The 25,665-nt window shown below is 32.4% G+C and overlaps 1 protein-coding gene across 3 annotated transcripts; it reads right to left on the bottom strand.

The window, feature by feature from the left end:
* Positions 1–366: 366 nt before the first annotated feature.
* LOC134719064 (glucose transporter type 1-like) lies at positions 367–20,280 on the bottom strand. Of its 3 annotated transcripts, none has more exons than XM_063582007.1 (13): positions 20,119–20,280; positions 14,589–14,712; positions 13,503–13,598; positions 12,671–12,831; positions 11,727–11,851; positions 10,361–10,531; positions 9,646–9,753; positions 8,182–8,270; positions 6,163–6,261; positions 4,916–5,128; positions 4,434–4,509; positions 3,551–3,678; positions 367–2,726 (listed from the first exon to the last, which is right to left on the bottom strand). In XM_063582007.1, exons 2-13 carry the CDS (start codon positions 14,661–14,663, stop codon positions 2,532–2,534), a joined length of 1,536 nt encoding a protein of 511 aa, XP_063438077.1. In that variant the 5' UTR covers positions 14,664–14,712; positions 20,119–20,280; the 3' UTR covers positions 367–2,531. The 3 variants fall into 3 exon arrangements, with proteins under 3 accessions (XP_063438077.1, XP_063438076.1, XP_063438078.1); XM_063582006.1 differs by lacking the exon at positions 20,119–20,280 and adding an exon at positions 17,237–17,417; XM_063582008.1 differs by lacking the exon at positions 20,119–20,280 and adding an exon at positions 16,622–16,669.
* Positions 20,281–25,665: the final 5,385 nt, after the last annotated feature.

The following is a 25,665-nucleotide window of genomic DNA, read 5'->3' as shown; positions in this document are numbered from 1 at the left end:
GGCCATGAGAAAGCGAACTCGCAAATCAACAAAAAAGACTAGTACTTTTAGATGAAGAACAACTTTTAATAAAGCATTGTCATTTACTCATGTTTGTGTTATTAAGTGAAAAAGGGATCTTGTGTCATGAATATATACACCATACCACTACGTCAACAAGTGTTAATACAGCATGGCAAACTATGATTCGTACCAAGTCAAGAAAAGCGAGAGGTTAGCCTTAATAATAGGTATCAAAAAAGTAATACAAATAATGTCAATTCCTCGAAATAATAGTCAAATAATATTTGAAAGACAACTGTTTATCTTTTATGTAAATATAACAAAGAAGGAAATATATTCAACTTTATTCAGTTTAGATTTTTTCACAGTTGAATATATATAGGAAACAAGAAAAAGGACATTTTAAAAAATATATTTAACAACTTGTCAAAATGTTATAATAAGGTTATAAATGTAATCAACATTATTATTAGTAAATAACTTTCAATTCAATGATCTGAAACACAATGCTTTCACTTTTAAAATATGACAAGTACTAAAAGCATTACATTCAAGTTGTTGAACATATTAAACATAAATAAATATAAATAAGTGATAAACAAAAACATTCATAGCAAAGTTGATGGAACACCGTTAATTTTATCTTTGCCAACTTCTAAGTTCAACTCTTTCATAAAAAATAGAAATAATCAGGAAGCAGATGCAAATCAAGGCAATACAACAATAGTAAAGGAACTGTATGATTAGAAAAGATCACCAACGGAGGCTGGTAGCGGAGACAAGATAAACGTCATTTTATATATTTCATGTACCAACTGCCATGGGAATCCCAGTTCAGTAAACATGTCTTAATAGGGACTTCCCTAGTATCTTATGATCTAAGACACTGAACACATGTCAGCAGTGAGTTGCAGACAGACCAAACAAATCGGTCAACCAATGCATAATGGTGACTTTACACACAATATGTAGTCTACGGTTGAATATGTTTGGGCAAATTCCATCGTTACTTTATGTACAGTTTCTTAAACCAAATCATTTAAATCAGCCTGATTTGTTTGACTAGGACATTGACATTTACGTTCCCTTATGGTATATAAAAAGTAAAATACCAAACTCTGTGGAAAATTCAAAGCGGAAATTCCATAATCAAATGTTAAAATCAAAAAGTCAAATATGTTATATAGGTCACTTCTTTTAGGCAAACAAACTGTGTCAGTTCACCCCTTCTTTTCATGCTGTAAAAGCTATACATTTTAAACAGCAATCAAAACGTCACCGCTCTTATGAGTTAATTTTTTCTTGAGTCCGGAGTGTTACCTTTATATACAATTTTGACTTGTATACTTTTTAAGGAAAGAAGTCTATAGTGTTATGTCAACGATTAAAATCTTTGTTCATATTCAGACAGACAGACAGCGTAAAAAATAGATCAAACTAAAAAAAAAATTATCAATTATGCAACAAAAATTATTTTAATGGCTAAACTGCTTGGTCCTAAAGTAAACTCTATTCAAAACAAAATATCTGGGTCAATATTGACATGTCGTCAATAAGATACAAATGACGATACTTAATATGTTATAACCCTCAATATTTAGTTTTCGGTTTTCCTAAAAAAAAAAAAGAAGTACCAGGGAAAATGTTCTGTTAAATATCTATCTTTTGTTTTTTGTTTTGTCATATTCAGAAATCAAGATGTTACAAAAACATGTATCAATTATATTACCAAACATTTTATATAGCTACACTATGAAATAACTAGATGCATGTTCCATGACCACCATAAATTACTCCTTAAAAAAATGAAATGTTCTATTTAAAATCAAATCTCTTGGTCAATACTCACAAAATGTATACGTTAGTATACATATTGTATAAAATGCATATTGCAAATTTTAAATAAATGATAAAAACTCAATATTGCAATTTCAATTTTCCTAAAATGGAACACACTAAATCATGTTGCTGTCTAGTACAAGGCTCAATCATGTAAAGTTGATTGAGTAGTAGAACACTATCAACTAGGTGTATCGTTCAAATTAATAATGCGTGCAATTATATTGTGTAGAATTAGACTTAAAGTGGACAAATCCTGTGTCCTAGGTAAAGGATGTTCGCTCCTCTTGTTTTAACATTTTTGCCAGATATTCAGAATGCTCTGGTTTTACCAATGAAGGGTTATTTAAACATTTCCCCCACTAACCGCTACCTTTCTTTTCATAATTGTATAACATAAAGTTTAAAAAGCTATATTTCAAAATGTTTTAAAATCCTTGTTATTATTTCATAACTTTTGAAGGGAAAAGGGTGCAAATCTAAACGTATGAAAAGTCTAGTCCAATGGCTTTTATATCACGAAACCAAGAACACGGACGCTTTATTTTTTTCTGCATTTTAGTTCCTTTATGTATACATTTTATAACCGTCTTTAAAAGGCTTGTTATTTTGAAACAGAGTAGTGAACATCCTTAAAACATTTTACAGTTTATTTGATCATTCAAAGTTCATTAATGCTAGCAATACAGTTATAATGACGTCTTAAAATGTACTAGTCCCGTGTCCTCCTTTGCTACGAAACCCTCTTTTGGTTTTCTCTCCCATTGAGATGAGATTTCCTCTATTGTTTTATTTTTCGTTTCTGGTAAATATTTAAATAAAAATATCCAGGAAAGTGCAAGACATCCAGTGAATGGTATAAAGGAATAATGTCCAATAGCTTTCTAAAATAAGACAATAGAAATATACATTCACATGTTGTAGAAAAAGTTAGATTAGAATTTTTCAAAAGCAAACCACAAAATGAAAACCAAATTATTTTTACGCTTAATCATTTCAAATCAACTGCTAGTCAACACTACTTTCGCTACTTGGTGCATTGTAAAAAGCGAAAACACCAAAATGCAAATTTGACATATTCAAGAAGATTTCATATCATCTTATAAACAGTATTACAGCTGCATTAGTTTTATAAATGTATTTGTTTTTTGGTAACACTATCTGTTTTATGAATATTTGGTTTTACAACATGAGGGAATACTAGTAGGCATAATCAGACAAGACCAAGACAATTGACCTGGGATGACTTTGGCTTTTCTTTTAAGGTCCCATTTCGCGATAGAGCTTACGTTCCTACATATTTATACATCCTCTACTTTCAAATGATTGAGTGTGAGCGTTCCTGGTAAAGATAAAACCAAAATAGCTAATCGGACACACAAAATTTTAAATAGTTTGTTAATATTGCGTGTGCAAAATAGAACATAAAAGAGAAGCGAATGATACAAAAGACTGTTTAACTAATAAGTCGAAAACTCGCTACCTTTTGTGCGGCGTAAAGTAATCACCATCCAATCAATCAATCAAATCGTAAACGTACTCAGAATGTCATTATAAAGAATAAAACGAAGAAGAAAAAGTACAAAAGAAAAACATTAGTCTACAAAACATAGCAAATAAAATAAAGGATGAGCAAAGCAAACCACACAAAACCCAGAGGTGCTTCGGTGTGGTGTGCAGATCCTGCATCACGTGTGTTATTATTTACCTGAAGAAATGGATAAAGGTATCCCACAACAAAGTTAAATATCCAGTTGATCAACACACTGATACTCATCGCTGCTGGTCTAGGACCTTGTGAGAATAACTCTGCAACAATCATCCAGGGGATTGAACCTGTCAAATGTGTATGTAGTTGATTAATATTTTAATTGATAAATTGAAAATTGTTTTCATACCTAATTGAAAAATAGTTTAATACTTATTGACAAAAAAATTACCACTTGACAAATGTTTTACTCATTGATAAATATAATGCTAATTGAATATATAATTAGTTGACAAGTAGTTCACTTACTGGTGTATATTTTACTACCGAATAAATGTCCTACTACTAGTACTTGATTAATAATATACTAGTTGACTAATACTTTACTTTAAATGTCCTGAGTCTATTTTTGTCCATTCACCTGTTTCTGTTTCTTATGTAACAGTGGGCATATTTTGGGGTTCAAGAATGCAGTTTTGAAGTTTCCTGATGAATGTAAATCCAGAAAAACGCTTTGGACGCATTAAATTTACAAATTATTTTTTTTCTCTCAAATTTGAATTCATTTCTAAACTGTTTGCGACACACTTTGCTATTGTTGAAGAGACCGAACTTTACGCTAAATCTATAGATGCTCTGTGGTGTTTGTGGTGTTGGATTACTGTATCAATGACGTCAATATCGGATACCAATCATTTCTTTTATTTTCAAATATTAAAATTTTCGTTTAGATACCAAACATATGTATACATTAATGTAAGTAGGTATGTGGTTGCATTTCCATAAGTTCCTTTAGGTGATAACGTCTCACGTTTGGTGTTACCTTTTTTTTTTTTATTTTACCTTGAAGTTCGGCATTTTTTGTTACACTATTTTCCCTTACCTGGCCCAATAGCAAAGAAGACCACAAAACACAGGGAAACAACAATAGTCGCTATTTTAACCCACTTGGCTTGGTCCTGAAATTATTTTAATACAAGAATTCAAAGGCCGTTATACTAGTTGTTGGTATTTATACTGTATATCTTCTGCTAAACAACTTAAAGCTCGGTGATTCTATGTATTTCCCATATAAATACGAGGCGGTAGTAGTAAACAGATGTTCAAGACTTGTTAATCAATAAGCCCAACAACAACAAAAAATTCAAATATATCCATTACATGCACCCCAAAATATTTTTTTTATACGAATTGATAATTCAAATACAGCTATACTCATATTGGATAAAAATGTTTCTTGGAATCCATGAAATATTCAATAGATGTTTCTCGTTTTAAATATACTTTGATCGTTTAATTGTTTTAAGTTGTTAATTTATATTCTACTTTCACGATGTTAGTTGCCTGTATATATATTTTATTTACCTGAAACACCAGTGATAGTGTTATAAGAATGCTAAACACGAACATTCCTGCCAGTCCAGTCAGGTGCAAAGTTCTTCTTCCTATTATGTCCATTAGTGGTATTGTTATAAGCGTCATAACGACCATGATAGCTCCAATGCCACTGGTCGCATGCGCAGCTGTAGTTTCTGAAACACCTGCACTTTTGAAAAGCGTTGCTGAATAATAAAATATCTGAAAATAAATTAAAAAAGAGTAACAAAACTCTAAATATCCAACAAATTCATAATAATTTGGAAGAGAATATAAGACAATAGGATACTATATCCAACAAATAATACAATGCAAAGAAAAAGAAGTAAAGACTAAATGCAAGACAAAATAATTTACATCTATCACAATCATTAACCAATGACAACCAATTTAAATAGTTTTAGTTCAAGTTCCTGATGAAATATCGTGTAAACATTTGGATCAAACACAGGATTGTTTTTCAACGTGAATAAAAAGTTGTTCCATTTGATAGCGATGTCTGACCCAAATAATTGTTTTTGGTCTATAAACAAATAAGTATTTCTTTAAAGATTTTCCCGTTATTTGCTTTATTTGTCTATAACTTTCGTATTGTTTCATCAAAGCACACTTAAAACTTACTGCATTAATACCCGACAACTGTTGTGACGTAACAATTACTTCACTGATACCCGACATCAACACGTCACTGCATTGATACCCGACAACTGTTGTGACGTAACACTTACTGCATTGATACCCGACAACTGTTGTGACGTAACACTTACTGTATTGATACCCGACATCTGTTGTGACGTTACACTTACTGCTTTGATAACCGACAGCTGTTATGATGTAACACTTACTGCATTGATACCCGACAACTGTTGTGACGTAACACTTACTGCATTGATACAGTACAACTGTTGTGACGTTACGTTTACTGCATTGATACTCGACAACTGTTGTGACGTTACACTTACTGCATTGATACCCGACAATTGTTGTGACGTTACATTTACTGCATTGATACCTGACAACTGATGTGACGTAACACTTACTGCATTTATACCCGACATCTGTTGTGACGCAACGTTAACTGCATTGATACCCGACAACTGTTGTCACGTAACACTTACTGCATTTATACCCGACAACTGTTGTGACGTAACACTTACTGCATTGATACCCGACAACTGTTGTGACGTTACATTTACTGTATTGATACCTGACAACTGTTGTGACGTAACACTTACTGCATTGATACCCGACAACTGTTGTGACAAATGCATAATGATACTGATGACAAGAGGCATCCACAGAGATTTCTTCTTAAATAAATGCAACATGCCAATCTACAAAAGATATTGCAATTATGAAACAATTAAATGACAAGGTTTGTATGCAAAAGAAATACATGATTAGTTTAATTGGCTTTCTTGTGGCAGTCCTATTTGAGAACACACCTCTTTAGTTAAATCTGTGTGTTTTGTTTGCCATAAGAAATATAATGTCAATGGTACATCTTTGAAAACTTATTTATCATTTATTTTCAACATGTCTAAACGTATTTTTAGATACAGAAACGTGCCTGTAGTTGAAGATCGTTTACGTGTGTATATTCCTAGATGTTTTTATTTGTTATTTAAAAAGATTGAATTATCAATATATATGTCATATTGCAATGTAAAATATTTCAGTTCAGTTACGATTGTTACATCATTGTATCATAGTATCATTTGAAAAGTATGAACACAGACTTCAATACACAAAATATTTGAAACCATGATTCTAAAATACCATTGAAATTTTAAGAAATTAATAAGTATATAAGCAACTGTTAATATACATATGGCTGTCAAATTAAGCATATTCCCAGGTAAACAGGTAAAATTCTGGTCAAAACATTCAAATAGTAATAAGTAAAAACTTCCAGGAAGCCGCGTCAAAATAATGGTAATGGGTTTGTCACCAAGGCAAGCAAACAAAACAATACCAGATATACTCACAACTTTGCATTTAATTTTAAAAGAAATTGCGAAACGGCCCATTGTTCTTCTGTTTTTTACCAAAGTGTTTGTTTTTATGTATTCCTTGTAGGCATAATGTGATAAAATAATAATTATGAAATCGAATACATCTAGGGTCATACAAACTTATCTGTAATAAGTGAGTTAATCAACCTTGGCTGATAACTGTAGGACAGTTCTAGTATTTGTTAATATTACTATGATTTACAGCACGATTTAAAACTGTATTGAAGTGATTCATTAGATTTCATTATCTTTACTGTAATTGAACCAATATGGGCCAAGACTAAGAGCAACACTCAATCATAATACACATTCAAACAATCACATTAATATGATACTTATGATAATGTATCTCAAAATCTATTCTGAAGAATACTAGCAACCAAAGTGCTTATAAATACGCGCTAAAGGGGAAATGTTGAATTCATTTTGCAGTGGTTACTAATGATTAAACATTCGATAGTACTCAATGGAAAGCAATATATTGAATTTGCAATATGATCCTTTCTCCATAATAGTAACTGGTTAACTGCATTCGTATATACGACATTTCAATATAATTTGATAACAGATAGATGCATGCATTGACAATCATAATCTTAAGTCATTGTTTTTTTTATATTAGTCTTGATAACTTTGAGTTTCGGTGTCTATGTTCAATTGATAAACTGTTTGAAAGTCACATGGATAGGTTGTATAGAATGTTCACCTCCAAGGACTATGTAGTAATGAATTATGTTCAAAACATAACCAGCAAGACAGTTGCATATGGGTTTTGATTGTACGAAGTTTATCTTTTGCACAAAAAGGTAACACTTAGTTGCGGCCACCGATCACTTATTTCTGAAATACCCTTCATCGGGAATGCCGAACATATAAAACAATAAAGACAAATGAAAAACTTCCACTTAAAATCTACGGTCATCGTTGTCTGATGCACCTTAATACTTTTGCATAGTCAATGAACAGAAAATTTTGTTACAAATGTTTAGTTAAGTAATGACAAGGCTAGGGGCCGACTATTGTTTTATAAAATAAAGTTACAGCTTTATAAGTATTGTTGTAAAACTTAAAGGAAACTGACAGTGGAATATCTCTAAATAGACAAGTGACACATTAAAATGGAGTCAACGGTCATAACTTTAACTTCATTTTAACAATGTAGACTTATGTGTACTTGAAAGAGTTGCCTCTTTGTTTTTTGTTTTTTTACATAAGACTAATAATTGAATGAGTAACTACCTTTGCCTCTGCTCGACTGTTCGATTGTTCACGTTTCATTTCCGATATATCTGCATCCACCATGGATGTTCCTCTCAATGTACGTAATGCTGTAATATAAAGGGAAGTATGATTTTGGTTTAGGATGGAGTCTTCATCTTTTAATAATTTGATAGTTATGTCCTTTGTCTCTATTCTTTACTGATATGTCCACTGTTCAATCCCATACAGACTTTAACTAATCAGGAATGTTAACTATCTAAAAAATTACACTAGAAAATGAGTTCCAACTCTTAAACGGTCATTTTCATTTAAAAATTCTCTGAAAAAAAGTAAAATCACAAAAATACTGAACTTAGAGGAAAATCAATTCGGAAAATCCATAATCACATGGCAATATCAAATAACAAAACGCATCAAAAACGAATGGACAAGAACTGTCATATGCCTGACTTGGTACAGGCATTTTCAAATGTAGAAAAGGAACAATAATTTCTTATGGCATGTTCAGACTTATTTATTGCAGTAAGTGTGCTTGAAGTCAAACAAGTTAAGTACTTTTGCTTTTCAGACAATTCAATATGATGGTAACGTGAAGAGGTAAATAACAACTCTTGATCAGCCTGAACATAAACATAACAAATCTGTATTGACTACAAGAGCATTTTCAATACAGTACTGAATTTACAGTGTATAAGTTGAAATAAACTCATCATAAGTATATTAGGATTACAATTGTGTACGCCAGACGCGCATTTCGTCTATAAAAGACTCATCAGTGACGTCTGAATCATTAAATTAAAAAATGGTTAAATAAAGTTGAAGAGCATTAACTACTTGTAAAAGTCTGACAATGTCTACAAATTCATTATTTCCTGGGGCAGTTCGAGACCGCAGTCAACGTGAAAGTTATAAAATACTATCTTATGGATCGTTAACAGTAGCAACGAACATTCGGAGAATTGAAGGTCAACCAGGAGCTACGCCGACTCCGTGGTGAGAATACAGACTTAGGAAACCTTCTTTTGGTATACAATTTGATTCTTTTATAATCTTCAACACGATTTGGGAACCATAATTCATCACAAGAAGGAATCCTATACCTTTTAAATCGTAAATAAAACAAAAAAACTGTTATCGATGGGGTTTCTGTTGCTAAATCTGCAGTTCACGGTGAGTTTATATGTGGATGATAAATAGGTTATTTTCTATTGGTCATGGTGTCTATTGCTTCCTTTTTTTAACTGGAAATTTTTCTAAATGATTTTAATTGGTTTTACAACCAAATGTTGTAAAAGATGTGGAATAATTGTCAATTTGACAATTCTCCAGCAGACAATAAATTACAAACGACAGCCACTAAATAACAATCTTTTAACATGGGACCGTCACATATATAATTTTTCGGGGTTATACATGATAACTGGCGACAAACCCTCCCTAACCTCAGATAGTAGTACAGCAGCACAACATAAGTATACTTACAGCTAAGAGCTTTGTCTTCCTGTTCCTTTGTTATCAGAAGATATCTTGGACTTTCGGGACAAAACGGCATAACTAATAACTGAAGAGCACATGGTACTATGCACATACCTAAATGTCGTAATATTAAATTAAGCTCAAAATGGTTGGGTTTTTTTTAAATAAATTTGTCAAAAACATGACTTTAACAAATGTCTAAAGAATAATAATGCTGATGTGATTTCTTAAATATTAAACGCTTGACATTGAAAATGTGAATAATACAATCTTTAAAACAAGCGTACAGAGTCAAATAGATCTCAGCATTCTCAATGAGGACATTGAAAAATACAAAGTGTGTATCAGAATTGAAAAGTCAATACAATTTTGTGTAGAAATTATGCGAATTGTCAAGAAACTATCTTTTACTTAATGCTTCTTGGATCAATAAGTTGAAATGTTGTAATTTATTATCAGAACTACATACTGTGTGCGATGTGTTTTGAACACATAGCATGCATTTGCTTTAAATCTGTCAATGCAGTAAAGTGATTTTTCCTTAGTTTTGTGAACATTCAACACCATAAGAACAGAAAAAGCGGTAATGTATTCCTTGTTTAATAAATGTATGTTAAATGCATTCTTAATCAAAAAGGCAATGTCTTATATCAATTTATTCACAAGTCCATATAACTAGATAATCCAATAGTAACACACCAAAGCGTTTATATTCATTTACCTAATAAGACGTGCCAGTATTGTCCATTACCGAGCACCTCTGGAAATCCAAGAACTTGTGACAGTAGTATACCGATGACAACACCAAACTGATGTAAGGTACCGAGTGCACCTCTGATGTTAGGAGTAGAGATCTCTGACAAATATAACGGCGTTAGGCCAGTGTATAATCCTACAAACACAAATGATTGGTTAATTCATTTAAGAATTGGATGCTTCTTTTTGTAAATTTATTGGCCTGAAAAAGCATTGACCGAAGTACATTGTGTATGAAGCGCGGAAACTCGTGTCATCATGAATGTTACATTTCATTTGGAAATGAATGATGATTTCAGAATGACGGGAAGTTACTTTTAGCAAATAATAATAACGTATTTAAATAAAATGTACATTATACTCCTGTTTGAACAGTTTTACACTAGTCCAGTCATTTGTGGGACCCTGTTGTTCTGGTTGGTCTTTCACAGAATGCAGGTAAAACTACATTCATATTCATAAATAACAGTAACCTTGCTTATAGCTAGATTGTCACACTAATGTAGACGTTTAAGTGTGCTAGATATCAAAACAAAAGTTGTCAGAAAAAAACCACACAGCTAAAGTAGCGGATATATGGGTTTTCTACTATATCTTCTACCCAACCAGTGTTATAAGTTTTAAATTTTGAACAACGAGTTAATGTCTTAAATTTTGTCCACATTGAAAAAAACATCTGCCTGTTGCAGATGAAAGTGCAATGTAACTACTCAGGTTTTTTAAAGAATATATAGACAAAATGCAAGTCAATCACTTAGGTGATTGTATGCAAGTGCATTTTATGAGTGCAACATGTCGCTCAATACCTTTATATATTATTTTAAATTCTGAGATGTTAATGCAAACAGTGTACATATACTGCATGATATAAAAGTACTTTAAGTTACTTTGATTACATTTAATATTGATTATGAATGATATGTGTAACACCTGATTACAGTTAACAAGTAAATATTGATTCTACAAGTTCATGCACTTTAGTTATGTATATTGTTATCTTTTAAAACCTTAGTGTTATGTGCACTATTGTTGTAACTATTATAATCTGCTTCATTTGAATTTCAAGCTGAAACGTAAGCAGTTTTATTTTTGCAACTGGAATTAAGCAATCAATGAATAAATCGATTAGGTACACATCTTATAAAGATAATCAAAAAGTATTGAAACAATTTAGAATTTCTACATCCGTCTACGTAAATTAGATTGCATAATCTCGACGGTGCAGCAACTGAAGTATTGAACAATGAGAATGTTGAACACGGAAACGTTCAAGTATACTACACCATTTCTATATGGTCTATTCAACTAGAGGGTCAACTAATTGCACTCACCACAATTGAATCCCACCAGAAATCTTCCCGCAATAACCATTTCATATGACGTGGCATGGCGACTGAAGAACATCAGACAAGCAGCAGCAATACCAGGTAGAGTATTCAATATCAGACCAAATTTTCTAAAATAATAAGAGAGTTATTCGTCAAGGAGACTTCAACACTAGACATGCTAGACCAACAAAATCTAAAACCATTTGAAGGTCAACATATTGCCTTTACAAATGTCAACCTCCTAACCGTCTAAGCTTGTCAAAGATCAGCCATAATCATAGTCTTATTATAATCATGATTTGTATGCTGAAAAAGTGTCTTCAACCTATTTTCCTCTGGAGTAAGGGGGCAGTGGAAATCAAGAATTCCCCTGTCCACCCCTACAAAAGATGACAAAATCGTCTTAAAGCAGTCAACGTCGTATGTACTATGCCTGTGTAACTATTTATAGCGTGCAGTTAAAGGTTGTAACAAAGGTTCACTGAGCTTGATTTGTTTTAATGGCAAGACTACACATTCTTTTAAATCGTATTTATTGGCGAATATGCATAATCTTTCAAGATAAAATTCTATATACTAGTATTAGGTCTAGACAAAACAGGAATGTTGTTAAGACTCGATTATATAGAACATTTCGATCTAAAATTTGACCCATGGATTTATTCATGTAAATTAAATTGAATATGTGACATGACGTCACTTGACAATGGCATAGCATTTATAATGTCTGTATTTGTTTACAGATCAATATACCAGATATACAACTTTGTCACTCACGACAGTAAGGATTCAGTGAGTGTTTACCATCAATTATTTGCTAGTTTACACAGTAATACAGTCGCGTAAAATTTGGGTATCAGTCATCCGAGTGAAGTTGAACAAGTAACATTTTTCAATAAATTGGTAGGAACAATGTAATTTCAATTGTATTTCTAATCGTAGCGTACCTTCCAAAGAAATCGGCCCACCATCCCGCCATTAAACCTCCAATCATTCCCCCAACAGCAAAGATGGCTACCAACAATGAGTAAAGATTGATCAGTGCATCCTCTGAGAATTCTTCTCCTGTTCGTTTAATGTGAGTTACATTCATAAAGTCTTTAATTTTCTACAAATATAAGACAATGATAAAAGTAATGCAAGAAAAACAACAAAAACAATTGTTTGATTCTGGGATTGTACTTGTATTGCTGCTGTTTCGTTTGTTTGATTTTTATCGTTATTAGCTGCTCTTGGGGACGTTAGGCAATTGGCAATCAATCAATCCATCGTTTGCACTTACTTAAAGCAGAAGTGTAGACTTAAGACTAAATAGAACTAAAGTTATACAAATGCTCTAAAGTAATAAAGGAATGCAGATCGAAAATACGATTTGAAAATTTTTCATTTTCAGATTTTAACGTTTTGAAATTCCGCATATTTATTAAAAAAAAAAAGAACAAAATATACCTTCGGTGACAACAATCCACCATAATAAAAAAACTACTACAAGTTGTTAAGATAAACAATATTGTAAAACAATAATTACATGTATGGTCCAGTTTTATCCCATTAATTTAGATGAGCATTTATGATTTTGACCTCTTCAAGACTTAACATCGCCTAATGTCTACACTAAAACAAAAGTTAACTAACATGTAGCAAAATGAAGTTGAAAAATGCATTGAAGGGATATTTGTGCTGGAGGACTAAAAGGGCTTTGCATATGATATTTTACGTTTCTTTACCCACTGAGTATAATTCTAAGCGTTCAAAGACAGGATAAATGTTAAAACTTACTCCTTCCGGCGCATTTATTACTCCGGTGTTGAATCCAAACTGTAGAGATCCTAGAACAGCTCCAAAGACAGCTAGCATTAACCGCCCAGTTATTTTCTGGAATATAAAGAATAGTTTGTCATATCTATAAGACTTTTACAGGAAATTTCAAAATGCTTTAAATGAAATGCGTAATGGTCGTTGGGTTGATTGACACTCTATAACCCCTTTGTTCATTTTTTAATGAGGATCGGAATCAAGATCTGATGCTGTATTGTGTCTTAAGGTGTCTTAAGGTGTAACATGGAGGATTACATCTGATTGTCTAGATTATTAAGATCTAATGCACTCCATTTATAAAAAACAAAACCACAGGAGATATTGTCCAATGGAAGTGGTCATTAACTAACTGTTTAAAAGACTATACTTCACGTATGTACCTTATATAAAACTCTACACATCTTTTGTTTTATATCTTTTGAAAATGCCGTCTGTATCAAAATCAGGAATATGACAGTTGTTTTTTCATTCGTTTGATGTGATTAATCATTTGATTTTGCCATTTGATTAGGGACTTACCGTTTTGCATTTTCCTCGGAGTTCAGTATTTTTGTGATTTTACTTTTAGTTTGTTTTGCTGTGTACTGTTAAGTTACTTTGTTAACGACTTACACTTCACGTCTGTACCTTTGGTATAGCTCTAAACATCTGTTGTGTTACGTCTTTTTATTTTTTTATTTTTGTTTTTGTTTTTGTTTTGCTGTTTGTTGTTCTGTAACTTCAGTTCCTGTCTGAAAGACGTATAGTCCACGTATACCCCACGTCTGTATCGTAGCAAGGTCTTTTGTTTCATGTCTTCTTTGTGTTTTTCTGTGTGCTGCTCAGTTACTGTCTAAAAGATATTTACTCCATGTATGTACTGAATAGACCTCTTAACGTCTTTTGTTTTATTTTGACACGTGCTGTTATTTACTGTGTGAAAGTACTCCACGTGTGTACCATAGATTGACTTCTAAATGTCGTTTGTTTTATGTCTTTTTGCTGTGTTCTGTTCTGTCTGTAATATACCCCAAGTTTTTTTATCATTTGATATATACTAATACATACCCCGTCTGTTTTGTCATTAATGGTCAGTTCTTTTTGTGACGAGACGGCAATGCTTATATCATCAGCAGTAGACATGTTGATAGGTTTTGATAATTCCAGTCTATTTTAATCTAAATTTCTTCATCTGTAAAAAAGACGAGAACAACATTCAGGGTCATGTTTATTTAGTTTTCTTGAGTGCTGTATGTGTATTTACTGTATACTTTAGGTCAGATTTATAAGTCAAGTTCCTCTAGACTGTTTTTGTCTCTGTAATAACTTCATATTTAAGAGCATACAACATATCAATTTGTACTTCATAAATTACAAGATTAAAACGATGAATATTGAATTAAGTTAGACTGGGATGGGAAGTTGTTTCTGTACTTTTTCATTACTGCCATTACCAGAGAACAAAATGTGTTTAACTTTGACTTAATACAAATCTTCAACTCAAGGGGGATTTATTGCACATAATACTCTTACAGCAACGACATGTAACAGGAATCTTATATCACAGAGAAAGATATGCTAATTTTTAAACGCGGAAGGGTTTTATTTACAGTACAGGCATTTCCGATTCATTGTATTTGCTGTCAGCATTCTTTTGGCTTCATTCAGTTTTCTTTTTTACATGATCATTTGATATTTATATATTCAGTTGTGCAAATAGTCTAACCTTGTATATAACCCATCACCCTCTATGCACTGGCGTTTGTCAAAGCTCTTTTATGAGTTATACATATTGCATTATACGGGTAATAAGTTCGTATTCATACTCTATAGTCAAAAGATGAGATACAAAAGTCGTCGTTTAACATAATATTACCCTAGTTTAATGCTTTTAGAATCATGTTGTACATAATATAGCCTTAAGCTCTTTATAACTGCACTTGAAATACATTGATGTTTATACTAAAAAAACGTAAAATGAACCTTCATTTGCATATCTTTGTGTTTGATCACCTTCAGACGTTATTTGACAAATATGTATATATATTGAAATACTGTCAAAACATAAGATCATAAGATTAAAAACATGATATATGATCCGTTATAATATTTAAATGTGTTATTGAAAATCAGATCAAAGTAACATTTCCTTATTATAATAACACGTAAAATAGTAAATAGCAGATACCTTCACATATTCATATGTACCAAACGCTTCTTTGTTGTTGTTGGTATAATCAAAAGAAACAGCACAATGATCAAGTACACAATGAAAACTTATCAGGGTATTTAACAACCATGTTCACAAGGCAACAGTTCTCAGTAAAATCACAATAACACTGACTCCGAGGAAATTTCAAAACAGAAAGTCCCTAATAAAATGGCAAAATCATAAGCTCATCAAACAAATGGATAAGACATGTTAAATTCGTAAATTTTAAGGACCCCATCACGATTTGGTTGACAATTATGAAATAACCGTTTCACAGCTGATATCGGATATGTTCCTTACGTCGTAACTACAATCCCCTTCCCTTTCATGAATGTGACCTACCGAGTTAGACTATTTACCTTGTTTGTAATATGAGCAAAACGATGGGTGCCACATGTGGAGCAGGATCTTCTTACCTTTCCAGAGCACATGAGATCAATCCCAGTTTTTGGTGGGGTTCGTGTTGCTTAGTCTTTAGTTTTCTATGTTGTGTCATGTGTACTATTATTTAAATGTTTGTCTTTTTCATTTTTAGCCATGGTTTATTTTTGGATTTATGAGTTTGACTGTCCCTTTGATATATTTCTCCACTCTTTTACCCTCCCCGGACACTCTATGTGTGTGAAGAAATGTTGCACTTTAGAAAATGAAAAAGGGGGGGGGGGGGGGCAAAAACGGGTCTTATCGTACCTTGTCCTTTTACACGACCAGTTTATTCTAAAGTTATTTAGTGCTGGAAACTTGATGCAAGGCATTATTATTTACTGTTTCGTTGCATTTAATAGAAAAAGATTTACTTTGTGGCAAATAAACCAAGATATTTATAGAAAATCCAATGCCTTTATTCACAGAGAATTTTGTTATAAAATTTGAAACATAGATTACTCACTTGCTCTTCTATGATGTGCTAGTGTTTAATTTTTACAAAAAGTTCTAACCAATCTGTAAATTCCAAAATACCTCGTGCACTAAAGTCGAGTGCACTCTAACAGGTGTACTTGATTTGGTCTATATTTTTATTGGTTTTAACCAATAACTACAATAATAAACTAGTTTTAAGGAAATTAATGCTAGCACTGCATGCAATAATCTTATATCTATCAGTCATCAAATCGTCAAATATGAGAGTACAAGGATTAATGCTGTGGATTTTCTATAAAATTTTCATGTTTTGCATTGAATCAACACAAGGGTACATAATCCTTTAAAGAAGAAATAAGAAATAAGGAAGAGGTAATTTTGAAAAAAAATTGGCTTTACGACGGACGACGGACGACACTGACATATGACATTGACCCCCGAGTAGTCCCGCGGTGTGAGACAGGTAAACAAAAACAATTAACAAATAATAAAATAACAATCATGAACTAAAAACACGATGTCCCATATGGTGAAATGTTTCGATGTTTTATAATATTTATTTTTCATGATGTGTCCACGTGTCAACTGGTCCCAGGTCAAAACAATTACTTACGATGCTCAGATAATACGTGTATGAACCTACCTTACATGTCGTTTTAAATCTACATCTCTATCACAATAATAATATCAGAAATAAAATGTCAACTACACCGGTATTGATTAAAAGTTGTCACTTGTATATATTATGATGAAGCATGACAAGTGTGTATATGTATTTATATAAAACTATGTATAAAAACACCATACTTCACGTGTGTTAATTTGTGTGAGATAAAGTAGGCATTAGAATGTGTTTTAAAATAGTACATGTATATAACGGTATGTGACACGGGACTTCTTTATCAGGGTTATCTATTGATCCCGTTATGAATAAGATGAAATGCACTTTTAATATATATCCTATCCTTTTATATGTATACTCAGTAACAGAAATGCGACACTCCCATTCAAAACATAGTCAAATATGCTAGTAACTTTTTAACTACAAGTAATTTCGAAAAATAAAATAGATTGGATGAAAAGATAGTTCGTTATTTGTATTGCAGAGTACAGATGTATATCACAATGTCTTTGTGTCTTAAGGAGGAGACATACTTCGTTTGACCTTCCCAGAAATTAACCTATTAATGTTGTGCGTAAGAATCACTTTTATGGATTGACCTTTATCAGGAATGATCAAATCCGATCATGAAACATGTGAACTATTAGCCAATAATGTATAAATACGCAGACAATTAAGTTAGAATATATATAACTTTAAGGTACCATCAAAAAGAATAGCTCAAATTCAGCTTCACTGAACTTTGCTCGGGGACATACATCAAAAACGATCATAACTCCACGTACACTCCTTAGTAACTTGAATTTCCAGTTAAGTTTCATTATCGGTCGTCCCTCTGTCTATATGACTCTGTTCAGCTCTTAATATTATTCCGTATCATGTCTTTGTGACGTCAAATACGTTGACCCGGCCTTAATAACTTTGACCCGGACATATCAGCGACGTCATAATGTTTGAACCGACGTTAATAACTTTGACCCGAACTTATCAAGTCATCTTTTGTGTGCTGACGAAACAAAGAAAATACTTCCGAAACACGCAAATATAGCCCGATAGATCGATTATCAGATTATCTGCATATTGATATTGTAAAATATCAGCTGCTTGACATTATATGAAGGCTTTTTGATCTCGTTCGCTACGCTCACTCTACAAAAAGCTTCATATTATGTCTCCCAGCTGATATTTTACGATATCAACATTCGATAACCTGATAATCGGTTCATATTGTCTTCGATTGAGAAAGTTTCGCTCTCTTTTTTTTTTTTTTTTTTTTTTAAAGTTTTTATGATAACTACTAAAATTTTCTAAAATCTTATTATTCAATCATTTATTAGTTAATATCTTGTCCAGAAATACTCCAGTACATATGAATATGTTCCGGACAATATGAGTATTTGTGAACCATACGCGTATGGTCATGACCGTATGGGTATGGTCGGGGGTAATTAACAAGTGTACTCTTTCAAATACTTTAAATTCTTTCGGCATAAGATATGACCCTTTTGGTTGTCATGTCATCAAAAAGACGATATCAAAGGTAATGTTATGATATCGTAATAATAATTTACTAAATGAAAATAAGCAGCTTCACACAGTTAGTATAACACATTTATACCTATGGTCATATCAGATTTGTTATTATGAGTCAATCACAATATGGTAAGTTATCCTCTCAAGTCTACATACTCATATGGTCCGGAACAAATATATAAATTCAACGTTCAAATGGCATATTTAAAAATTTAAAAAGACTTTTGCAATTGACTCTATCTTGAAACTGTTCAAAGAAAAATTGAACCTATCACTTGGTTTTTTTCAAATGTTGAAATCTCGTAATATACTTCTGAAATTACTTTTACACAATTCTAAAATAAACTGCATTCATTGTCCTTCAATTGCTTTGGATGTTTCAGCTTTCTTCAGATTGAAAACTAAATACACAATGTTTACCCTTCCTATAGTATCTTTATTTCCAAACTCGTTGCACACTATTGTTCGTGCCTGTATAATGCCAATATGCTAACTTTGATCTACGGGTTGCTGATTAACACTACGTTTTGGTCTCTGTTGTATTGTTTGATCATTGGTTATCATGCAGCACCTTTCACATAACCGTAATTTGACTTATAGTTATTCTTACCTTACCTGATTTGGTCTCTGCTTGATATGGTTGTCTTAATAGCAATCATACAACATTGCCCTCATGCTTATACTATTATACCTTGTTTTGGTTTGTTTGTTGTTAAGCAACATTTCTAGACTTTTCTTTAAAGGCCTACTTGTCATTGAGAATCTTCTAAAATAGACTATTCTTAAATGGCCTACTCGTTTTCTAACACGATCTGTTCCTTGAAATGCAACATTTCTAGACTACTAGTATGTATTCTTGAATGGCCTACTCGTCATTAAGCAACTACTATATAGACTATTATTATACGATCCACATGCCAATATACCTTTAAGAATTATTTATTTGGTTTTTAAATAAGCATACTTGTAATATATAATTTTAAAATTTAATTAACAGATGAAAAATAGAGGTTTCGATCACTGAGCTGCAGTCAACACAAAATACAAGTTTTTCATTACATTTCTTTATGACACTTGTTGCCTTCTCTGCTTATAAAAACGTATTACCAGCCGTCCGAATATTTCACTAAGCTGTGTCTTGTGGTTATCATGGACACTGGTGTAATTAAGTCACATTTTGCATTTGCTCAATAAACGTGGTTGGGTATTTATCCGCCCGACTTTCGTTTTTTAGCTTTGGGCCTTCCTAGTGAAGGTAAATACAGAAAATCACTTCAAACGCATAAAATGTATTACTTTCATTTTTATGCCCTCTATGCCTCTTTTTGAATCCACCGCTGATATACAGAATATCAAAAGTTAAAACTCACCTAGAGAGACAAAATCCTCTTTGAAAATTATCCGTCTTCAGTTTCATAACATTTTCGGCCTTGTGCAACATGAACGTGCCCAAAATTACCTAACACGTGGGAAACATCCATCAAGAGAAACAGTCGTGTGTTAAAATTCCGAACTTTACGTTAGATTTTGAGAAGCACTTTAATTAAAACAATCTCAAGATTTTGCCAAACATGAGGGTCTATTGTTAGTTTACGTAATAAACAGTTATGGGAAAAATAACGGCTGAAAAAATAAATAATATAATACAAAATGGGCCAGAAAACAGAGAATAGAAAATAGTGTGGTGCTGAGAGATTATGGACAAAATCAATAAACAAATACTAGTAGTATTTAAAAGTTTTAAAACAAGATAATGTAGGGCCCCATCAACACCCTCAATCTTGCATTGATAAGCGGTGTCTTAAAGATAGTACAATTTATCAAATTTAAACCTTTCCGATTTTCATTCACTAAAATACTGACCAGTTCACAAGGACTCACTATGACCCTGGTCCAATATGATACCGTGGCAAGTGGACCGGTCGTTTTAGAAACTACAAAACCACCCCTGAGCTATCATTGTTTCATTTTTTACTGGTGAAATTATATATATTTTGACATTTCTTAAATCACTGAATTATACAGAAATTTTCAAAACAGAACTGCTCTCCAAATTGCCAAAATAAAAACAAAATTAGGCCATAAAATAAAACAATTACTGAATCTCGACCTCAATCTCAACAACATATAGACCCTCGTGTTCGACTCAACAATCGATCGAAATATTTGTCATTAAATGGAACAACTATTTATGGTCCATTTTGCGGTAACTTGACCTGTTTTACGCGTATTCATTATTTATCATTTGATTTAGGACACGTACTATATAAATAAATCTTCGAATTAAATGGTCCTTTTTTCTTTAAATAAAAGGCGCTTCATAATAAAAAAAAAAAAGATGTTCTGTGGAAATAAAATGTAAATTAGCAACAAAAAAAAATACGGAATCGTAAAAAGTTGCATGCAATGTAATTATAATCAAACTGCTTAATTTTTCATATATATTTTTCATAAATAAATGTTTTACACACATTTGTATTCGCATCGCAAACTAGCACAGGCACCATTTATGTACATGCCAACTTCAAAAGTATAAAATGTTTGAAGTGTACGAGTTGTAATTTGAACTTCATGTCATGTTGTCGTTTGTCAATTTCATACCACTAATATATAGATCGATCAAATGATTTTAAAATTTGACATGTATTTTTTTTTTAAATATTGATTCGTCGGTGTATTGATTTTTAAAATCAAGTTGACAAATATGTATGAAATCGTACACGCCATCCCATCGGAGCGGATTTTTCTCAATTTTGAAATGGTACTTGTCATCCCATTGGAGCAGGGTTTTTTCAATTTTGAAATGGTACTTGACATCCCATTGGAGCAGGGTTTTTTTCAATTTTAAAATGGCACTTGACATCCCATTGGAGCAGGGTTTTTTCAATTTTAAAATGGCACTTGACATCCCATTGGAGCAGGGTTTTTTCAATTTTGAAATGGTACTTGACATCCCATTGGAGCAGGTTTTTTTTCAATTTTAAAATGGCACTTGACATCCCATTGGAGCAGGGTTTTTTCAATTTTAAAATGGCACTTGACATCCCATTGGAGCAGGGTTTTTTTCAATTTTAAAATGGTACTTGTTAACCCATTGGAGCAGGGCTTTTTTTCAATTTTAAAATGGCACTTGACATCCTATTAGAGCAGGTTTTTTTTCAATTTTAAAATGGCACTTGACATCCCATTGGAGCAGGGTTTTTTCAATTTTGAAATGGTACTTGTCATCCCATTGGAGCAGGGGGTTTTCAATTTTAAAATGGTACTTATCCCCTTGGAGCAGGTTTTTTTTTCAATTTTGAAATGGTACTTGTCCTCCCATTGGAGCAGTGTTTTTTTCAATTTTGAAATGGTACTTGGCATCCCATTGGAGCAGTTTTTTTTCAATTTTGAAATGGTACTTGTCATCCCATTGGAGCAGGGGTTTTTCAATTTTAAAATTGTACTTATCCCATTGGAGCAGGTTTTTTTTTTCAATTTTGAAATGTTACTTGTCATCCCATTGGAGCAGTGTTTTTTTCAGTTTTGAAATGGTACTGTGAAAGTACTTTTGTTCATGGGGTACCCATCTTCGTGGTTTTCGTGGATGACTTTATCCACGAATTCAAGTGTCCAACGAAAAAAAAAAAACTTTGTCCAAATCAAGACGTAGAAAGATCCCCATGTAGGTTTGACTACTGATATGATCTAGAACGTTTATTGAATAACGCCGAAATGAGAATATTTCAATATATGGAGAAGTCAGAGGGCAAATGTACTATAAACTACAACTGCAGGCAGGATTGTAAAAAGTGTTCATTCCATGTCCTTGTAGTTCTCGTACGTATTTGAAATAATAATTTCTTGCAGGGGTTGCTTTTGATAATAATTATTTTAAAATTCATGATATGTTTATAGTATTTGTTTTATGTAACTGTTATCTTGAGGTGACATGTTTATGGCCGAATTTACACATTTGATGGTCTTTAATCTGTTGACCACTCTATCTCAGTTAAGAAGTGTGATCACTACGTACAGGTCAATGTTTACTTTGCAATTTCCTTCAATCCAGACAATTGCAATTTTCGTTTCTAATGACTTCATTTTTTATTTTTTATGAAGTCTTAAATCCACGAATTTAAAAACCCACGAACATTTAAATTTTGCTCAAACCACGAACATTGATACCCACGAATTAAAGTACTTTCACAGTACTTGACATCCCATTGGAGCAGGGTTTTTTTCAATTTTAAAATGGTACTTATTAACCCATTGGAGCAGGGTTTTTTTTCAATTTTAAAATGGCACTTGACATCCCATTGGAGCAGTTTTTTTTTCAATTTTAAAATGGCACTTGACATCCCATTGGAGCAGGTATTTTTTTCAATTTAAAAATTGTTCTTGTCATCCAATTGGAGCAGGGTTTTTTTCAATTTTAAAATGGTACTTATCCCATTGGAGCAGGTTTTTTTTCAATTTAAAAATGATACTTGTCATCCCATTGGAGCAGTGTTTTTTTTTCAGTTTTGAAATGGTACTTGTCATCCCATTGGAGCAGTGTTTTTTTTCAGTTTTGAAATGGTACTTGTCATCCCATTGGAGCAGGTTTTTTTTCCATCTTTGAAATGGTACTTGTCATTCCATTGGAGCAGGTTTTTTTCAGTTTTGAAATGGTACTTGACATCCCATTGGAGCAGGATTTTTTTCCAACTTTGAAATGGTACTTGACATCCCATTGGAGCAGGTTTTTTTCAATTTTGAAATGGTACTTGTCATCCCATTGGAGCAGTGTTTTTTTCAGTTTTGAAATGGTACTTGTCATCCCATTAGAGCAGGGTTTTTTCAGTTTTGAAATGGTACTTGTCATCCCATTGGAGCAGGGTTTTTTCAGTTTTGAAATGGTACTTGTCATCCCATTGGAGCAGGTTTTTTTCAGTTTTGAAATGGTACTTGTCATCCAATTGGAGCAGGTTTTTTTAGTTTTGAAACGGTACTTGACATCCCATTGGAGCAGGTTTTTTTTCAGTTTTGAAATGGAACTTGTCATCCCATTGGAGCAGGTTTTTTTCAGTTTTGAAATGGTACTTGTCATCCCATTGGAGCAGGTTTTTTTCAGTTTTGAAATGGCACTTGTCATCTCATTGGAGCAGGGTTTCAATTTGAATTTCTCGTCATCAAATGAAATATTTGCCACGATACATTAAGCATCAAACAATCAATCAATCAATTTGGTTTTGTTTATTACATATTTTGAATGATACTTTTAATAACTCATCCTCGACCTAGTATTTCTAGCATTTATAAGATTTCTAATGTATCTGTTTATTTCTTGTATTTTTGGACTGTTCCATACGCCGTTTCTTGATTTCGGTTTCGATTTATCAAAACTTGAAACACAAAATGAAGGTAATTAGATATAAGAAGATGTGGTATGAGTGCCTATGAGACTACTCTCCTTCCAAGTTACAATATGAAAAAGTTAACCATTATAGGTCAAAGTATGGTATTCAACACAAAGCCTTTGCTCACACCGAACAGTTAGCTATTAAAGGGCCCCCAAAATGACTTGACTATAATATGTAAAACCATTGAAACAGGAAAACCAACAGTCTAATATATATAAAAAAAACGAGAATTGAAAAACACTTATGAAAACATCAACAAACGACAACCACTGAAAATCAGGTTTCTGACTTAGGACAGGTGTAGACAAATGCGGTGGGTTTAAACGTTTTAAAAGGTACAGACATTCACCCTTACCTGAAACAATAGTGCATCATCACAACATAGAAGGACTGTATTAAGAATTATTTGCAATATCATGGTCAGGGGGAAACAATTCGGTCAAATGACGTATAAGTTGATCAAACTTAGCAAGATAAGTATATATCTCGGTTAAATATGTCTAATACTAATTAACTGAAAGGGTAATATATGTACTGATTTTTGTCATTCTCGAACACTTGAGACTGGGAAAAGTATAATCACGTGACGTGTATATCAGAAGATCAACTACTTTAATTAGGTATACATTTTTTACAAGTATGTGGTCCGTCATAGCGCCGAGGTTTTAAATAGCTAAACATAACCTAACTCTAACAACCCTGTAGGTAGTATTTCGATTAGGGGGTTATATTGGATGATTGTCATGACGCTCGGACTCTTTATTTAGGTAAACTTCAGTACGAATCTCGACTTAAGGTCAAGAAACAGTACATGGGCTATATCACAGCCTTTTTTAAAACTATTATATGTTGTTGATGCATACATTTTATCTTATTAAAAGAAAAATTTATATAGCAACAACAGAAATAACTTAGATTTGGTGATTTTCAGACAAATTTAAAAAGAATGTCAGCGATTCTGTGTACTTTCTTCACAAATGTTCATCTATTTTAAAATGATTCAATCAGTAATATTCACGATAATGAAAGATATAAATGCTTTATTTTTTTTCGTTAAAAGTTCAAGCAAAGGTTGAACATGTACATTTGTACATGTTACGATGTATGCAAAATTTTGGAAAAATCTGTATCATACTAGTAGCCCATTTACTGTTTCGTGAACATAAATGATAGTATTTTCAGAGGGGGTTTCGTCCAAACCTCTTACTGCTAGCTTTGTTCCAGTATATGACATTTGAAGGAGTATATATTTGCATGGAGAATGATGCATGCTTTAACAGATAATTTAGAGGTTGGCATATTGTATTAAACACCTTTTTATTGTTAAAGACCATATATTTTTCAATATTTTTGTCGTTCCGTTGCGGTCTCATAGACGTATCATGACCCCACTATTCTTCTTTAGTAAACTCTGATAAATTCATTCACAGATTTTCCTAAATCATGATGATTTGAAAAGTTCCATTTATGATATACTATAGATCACTATAGTCAACTTGTCTATTACTTAATTTGTTTACATTAACATTTACT

The sequence above is a fragment of the Mytilus trossulus genome, chromosome 5 (genome assembly GCF_036588685.1).
Source record: "Mytilus trossulus isolate FHL-02 chromosome 5, PNRI_Mtr1.1.1.hap1, whole genome shotgun sequence".
Taxonomy (NCBI): domain Eukaryota; kingdom Metazoa; phylum Mollusca; class Bivalvia; order Mytilida; family Mytilidae; genus Mytilus; species Mytilus trossulus.
The sequence above is the reverse complement of the archived record's forward strand: the minus strand, read 5'-3'. Positions and strand labels throughout refer to the sequence as shown.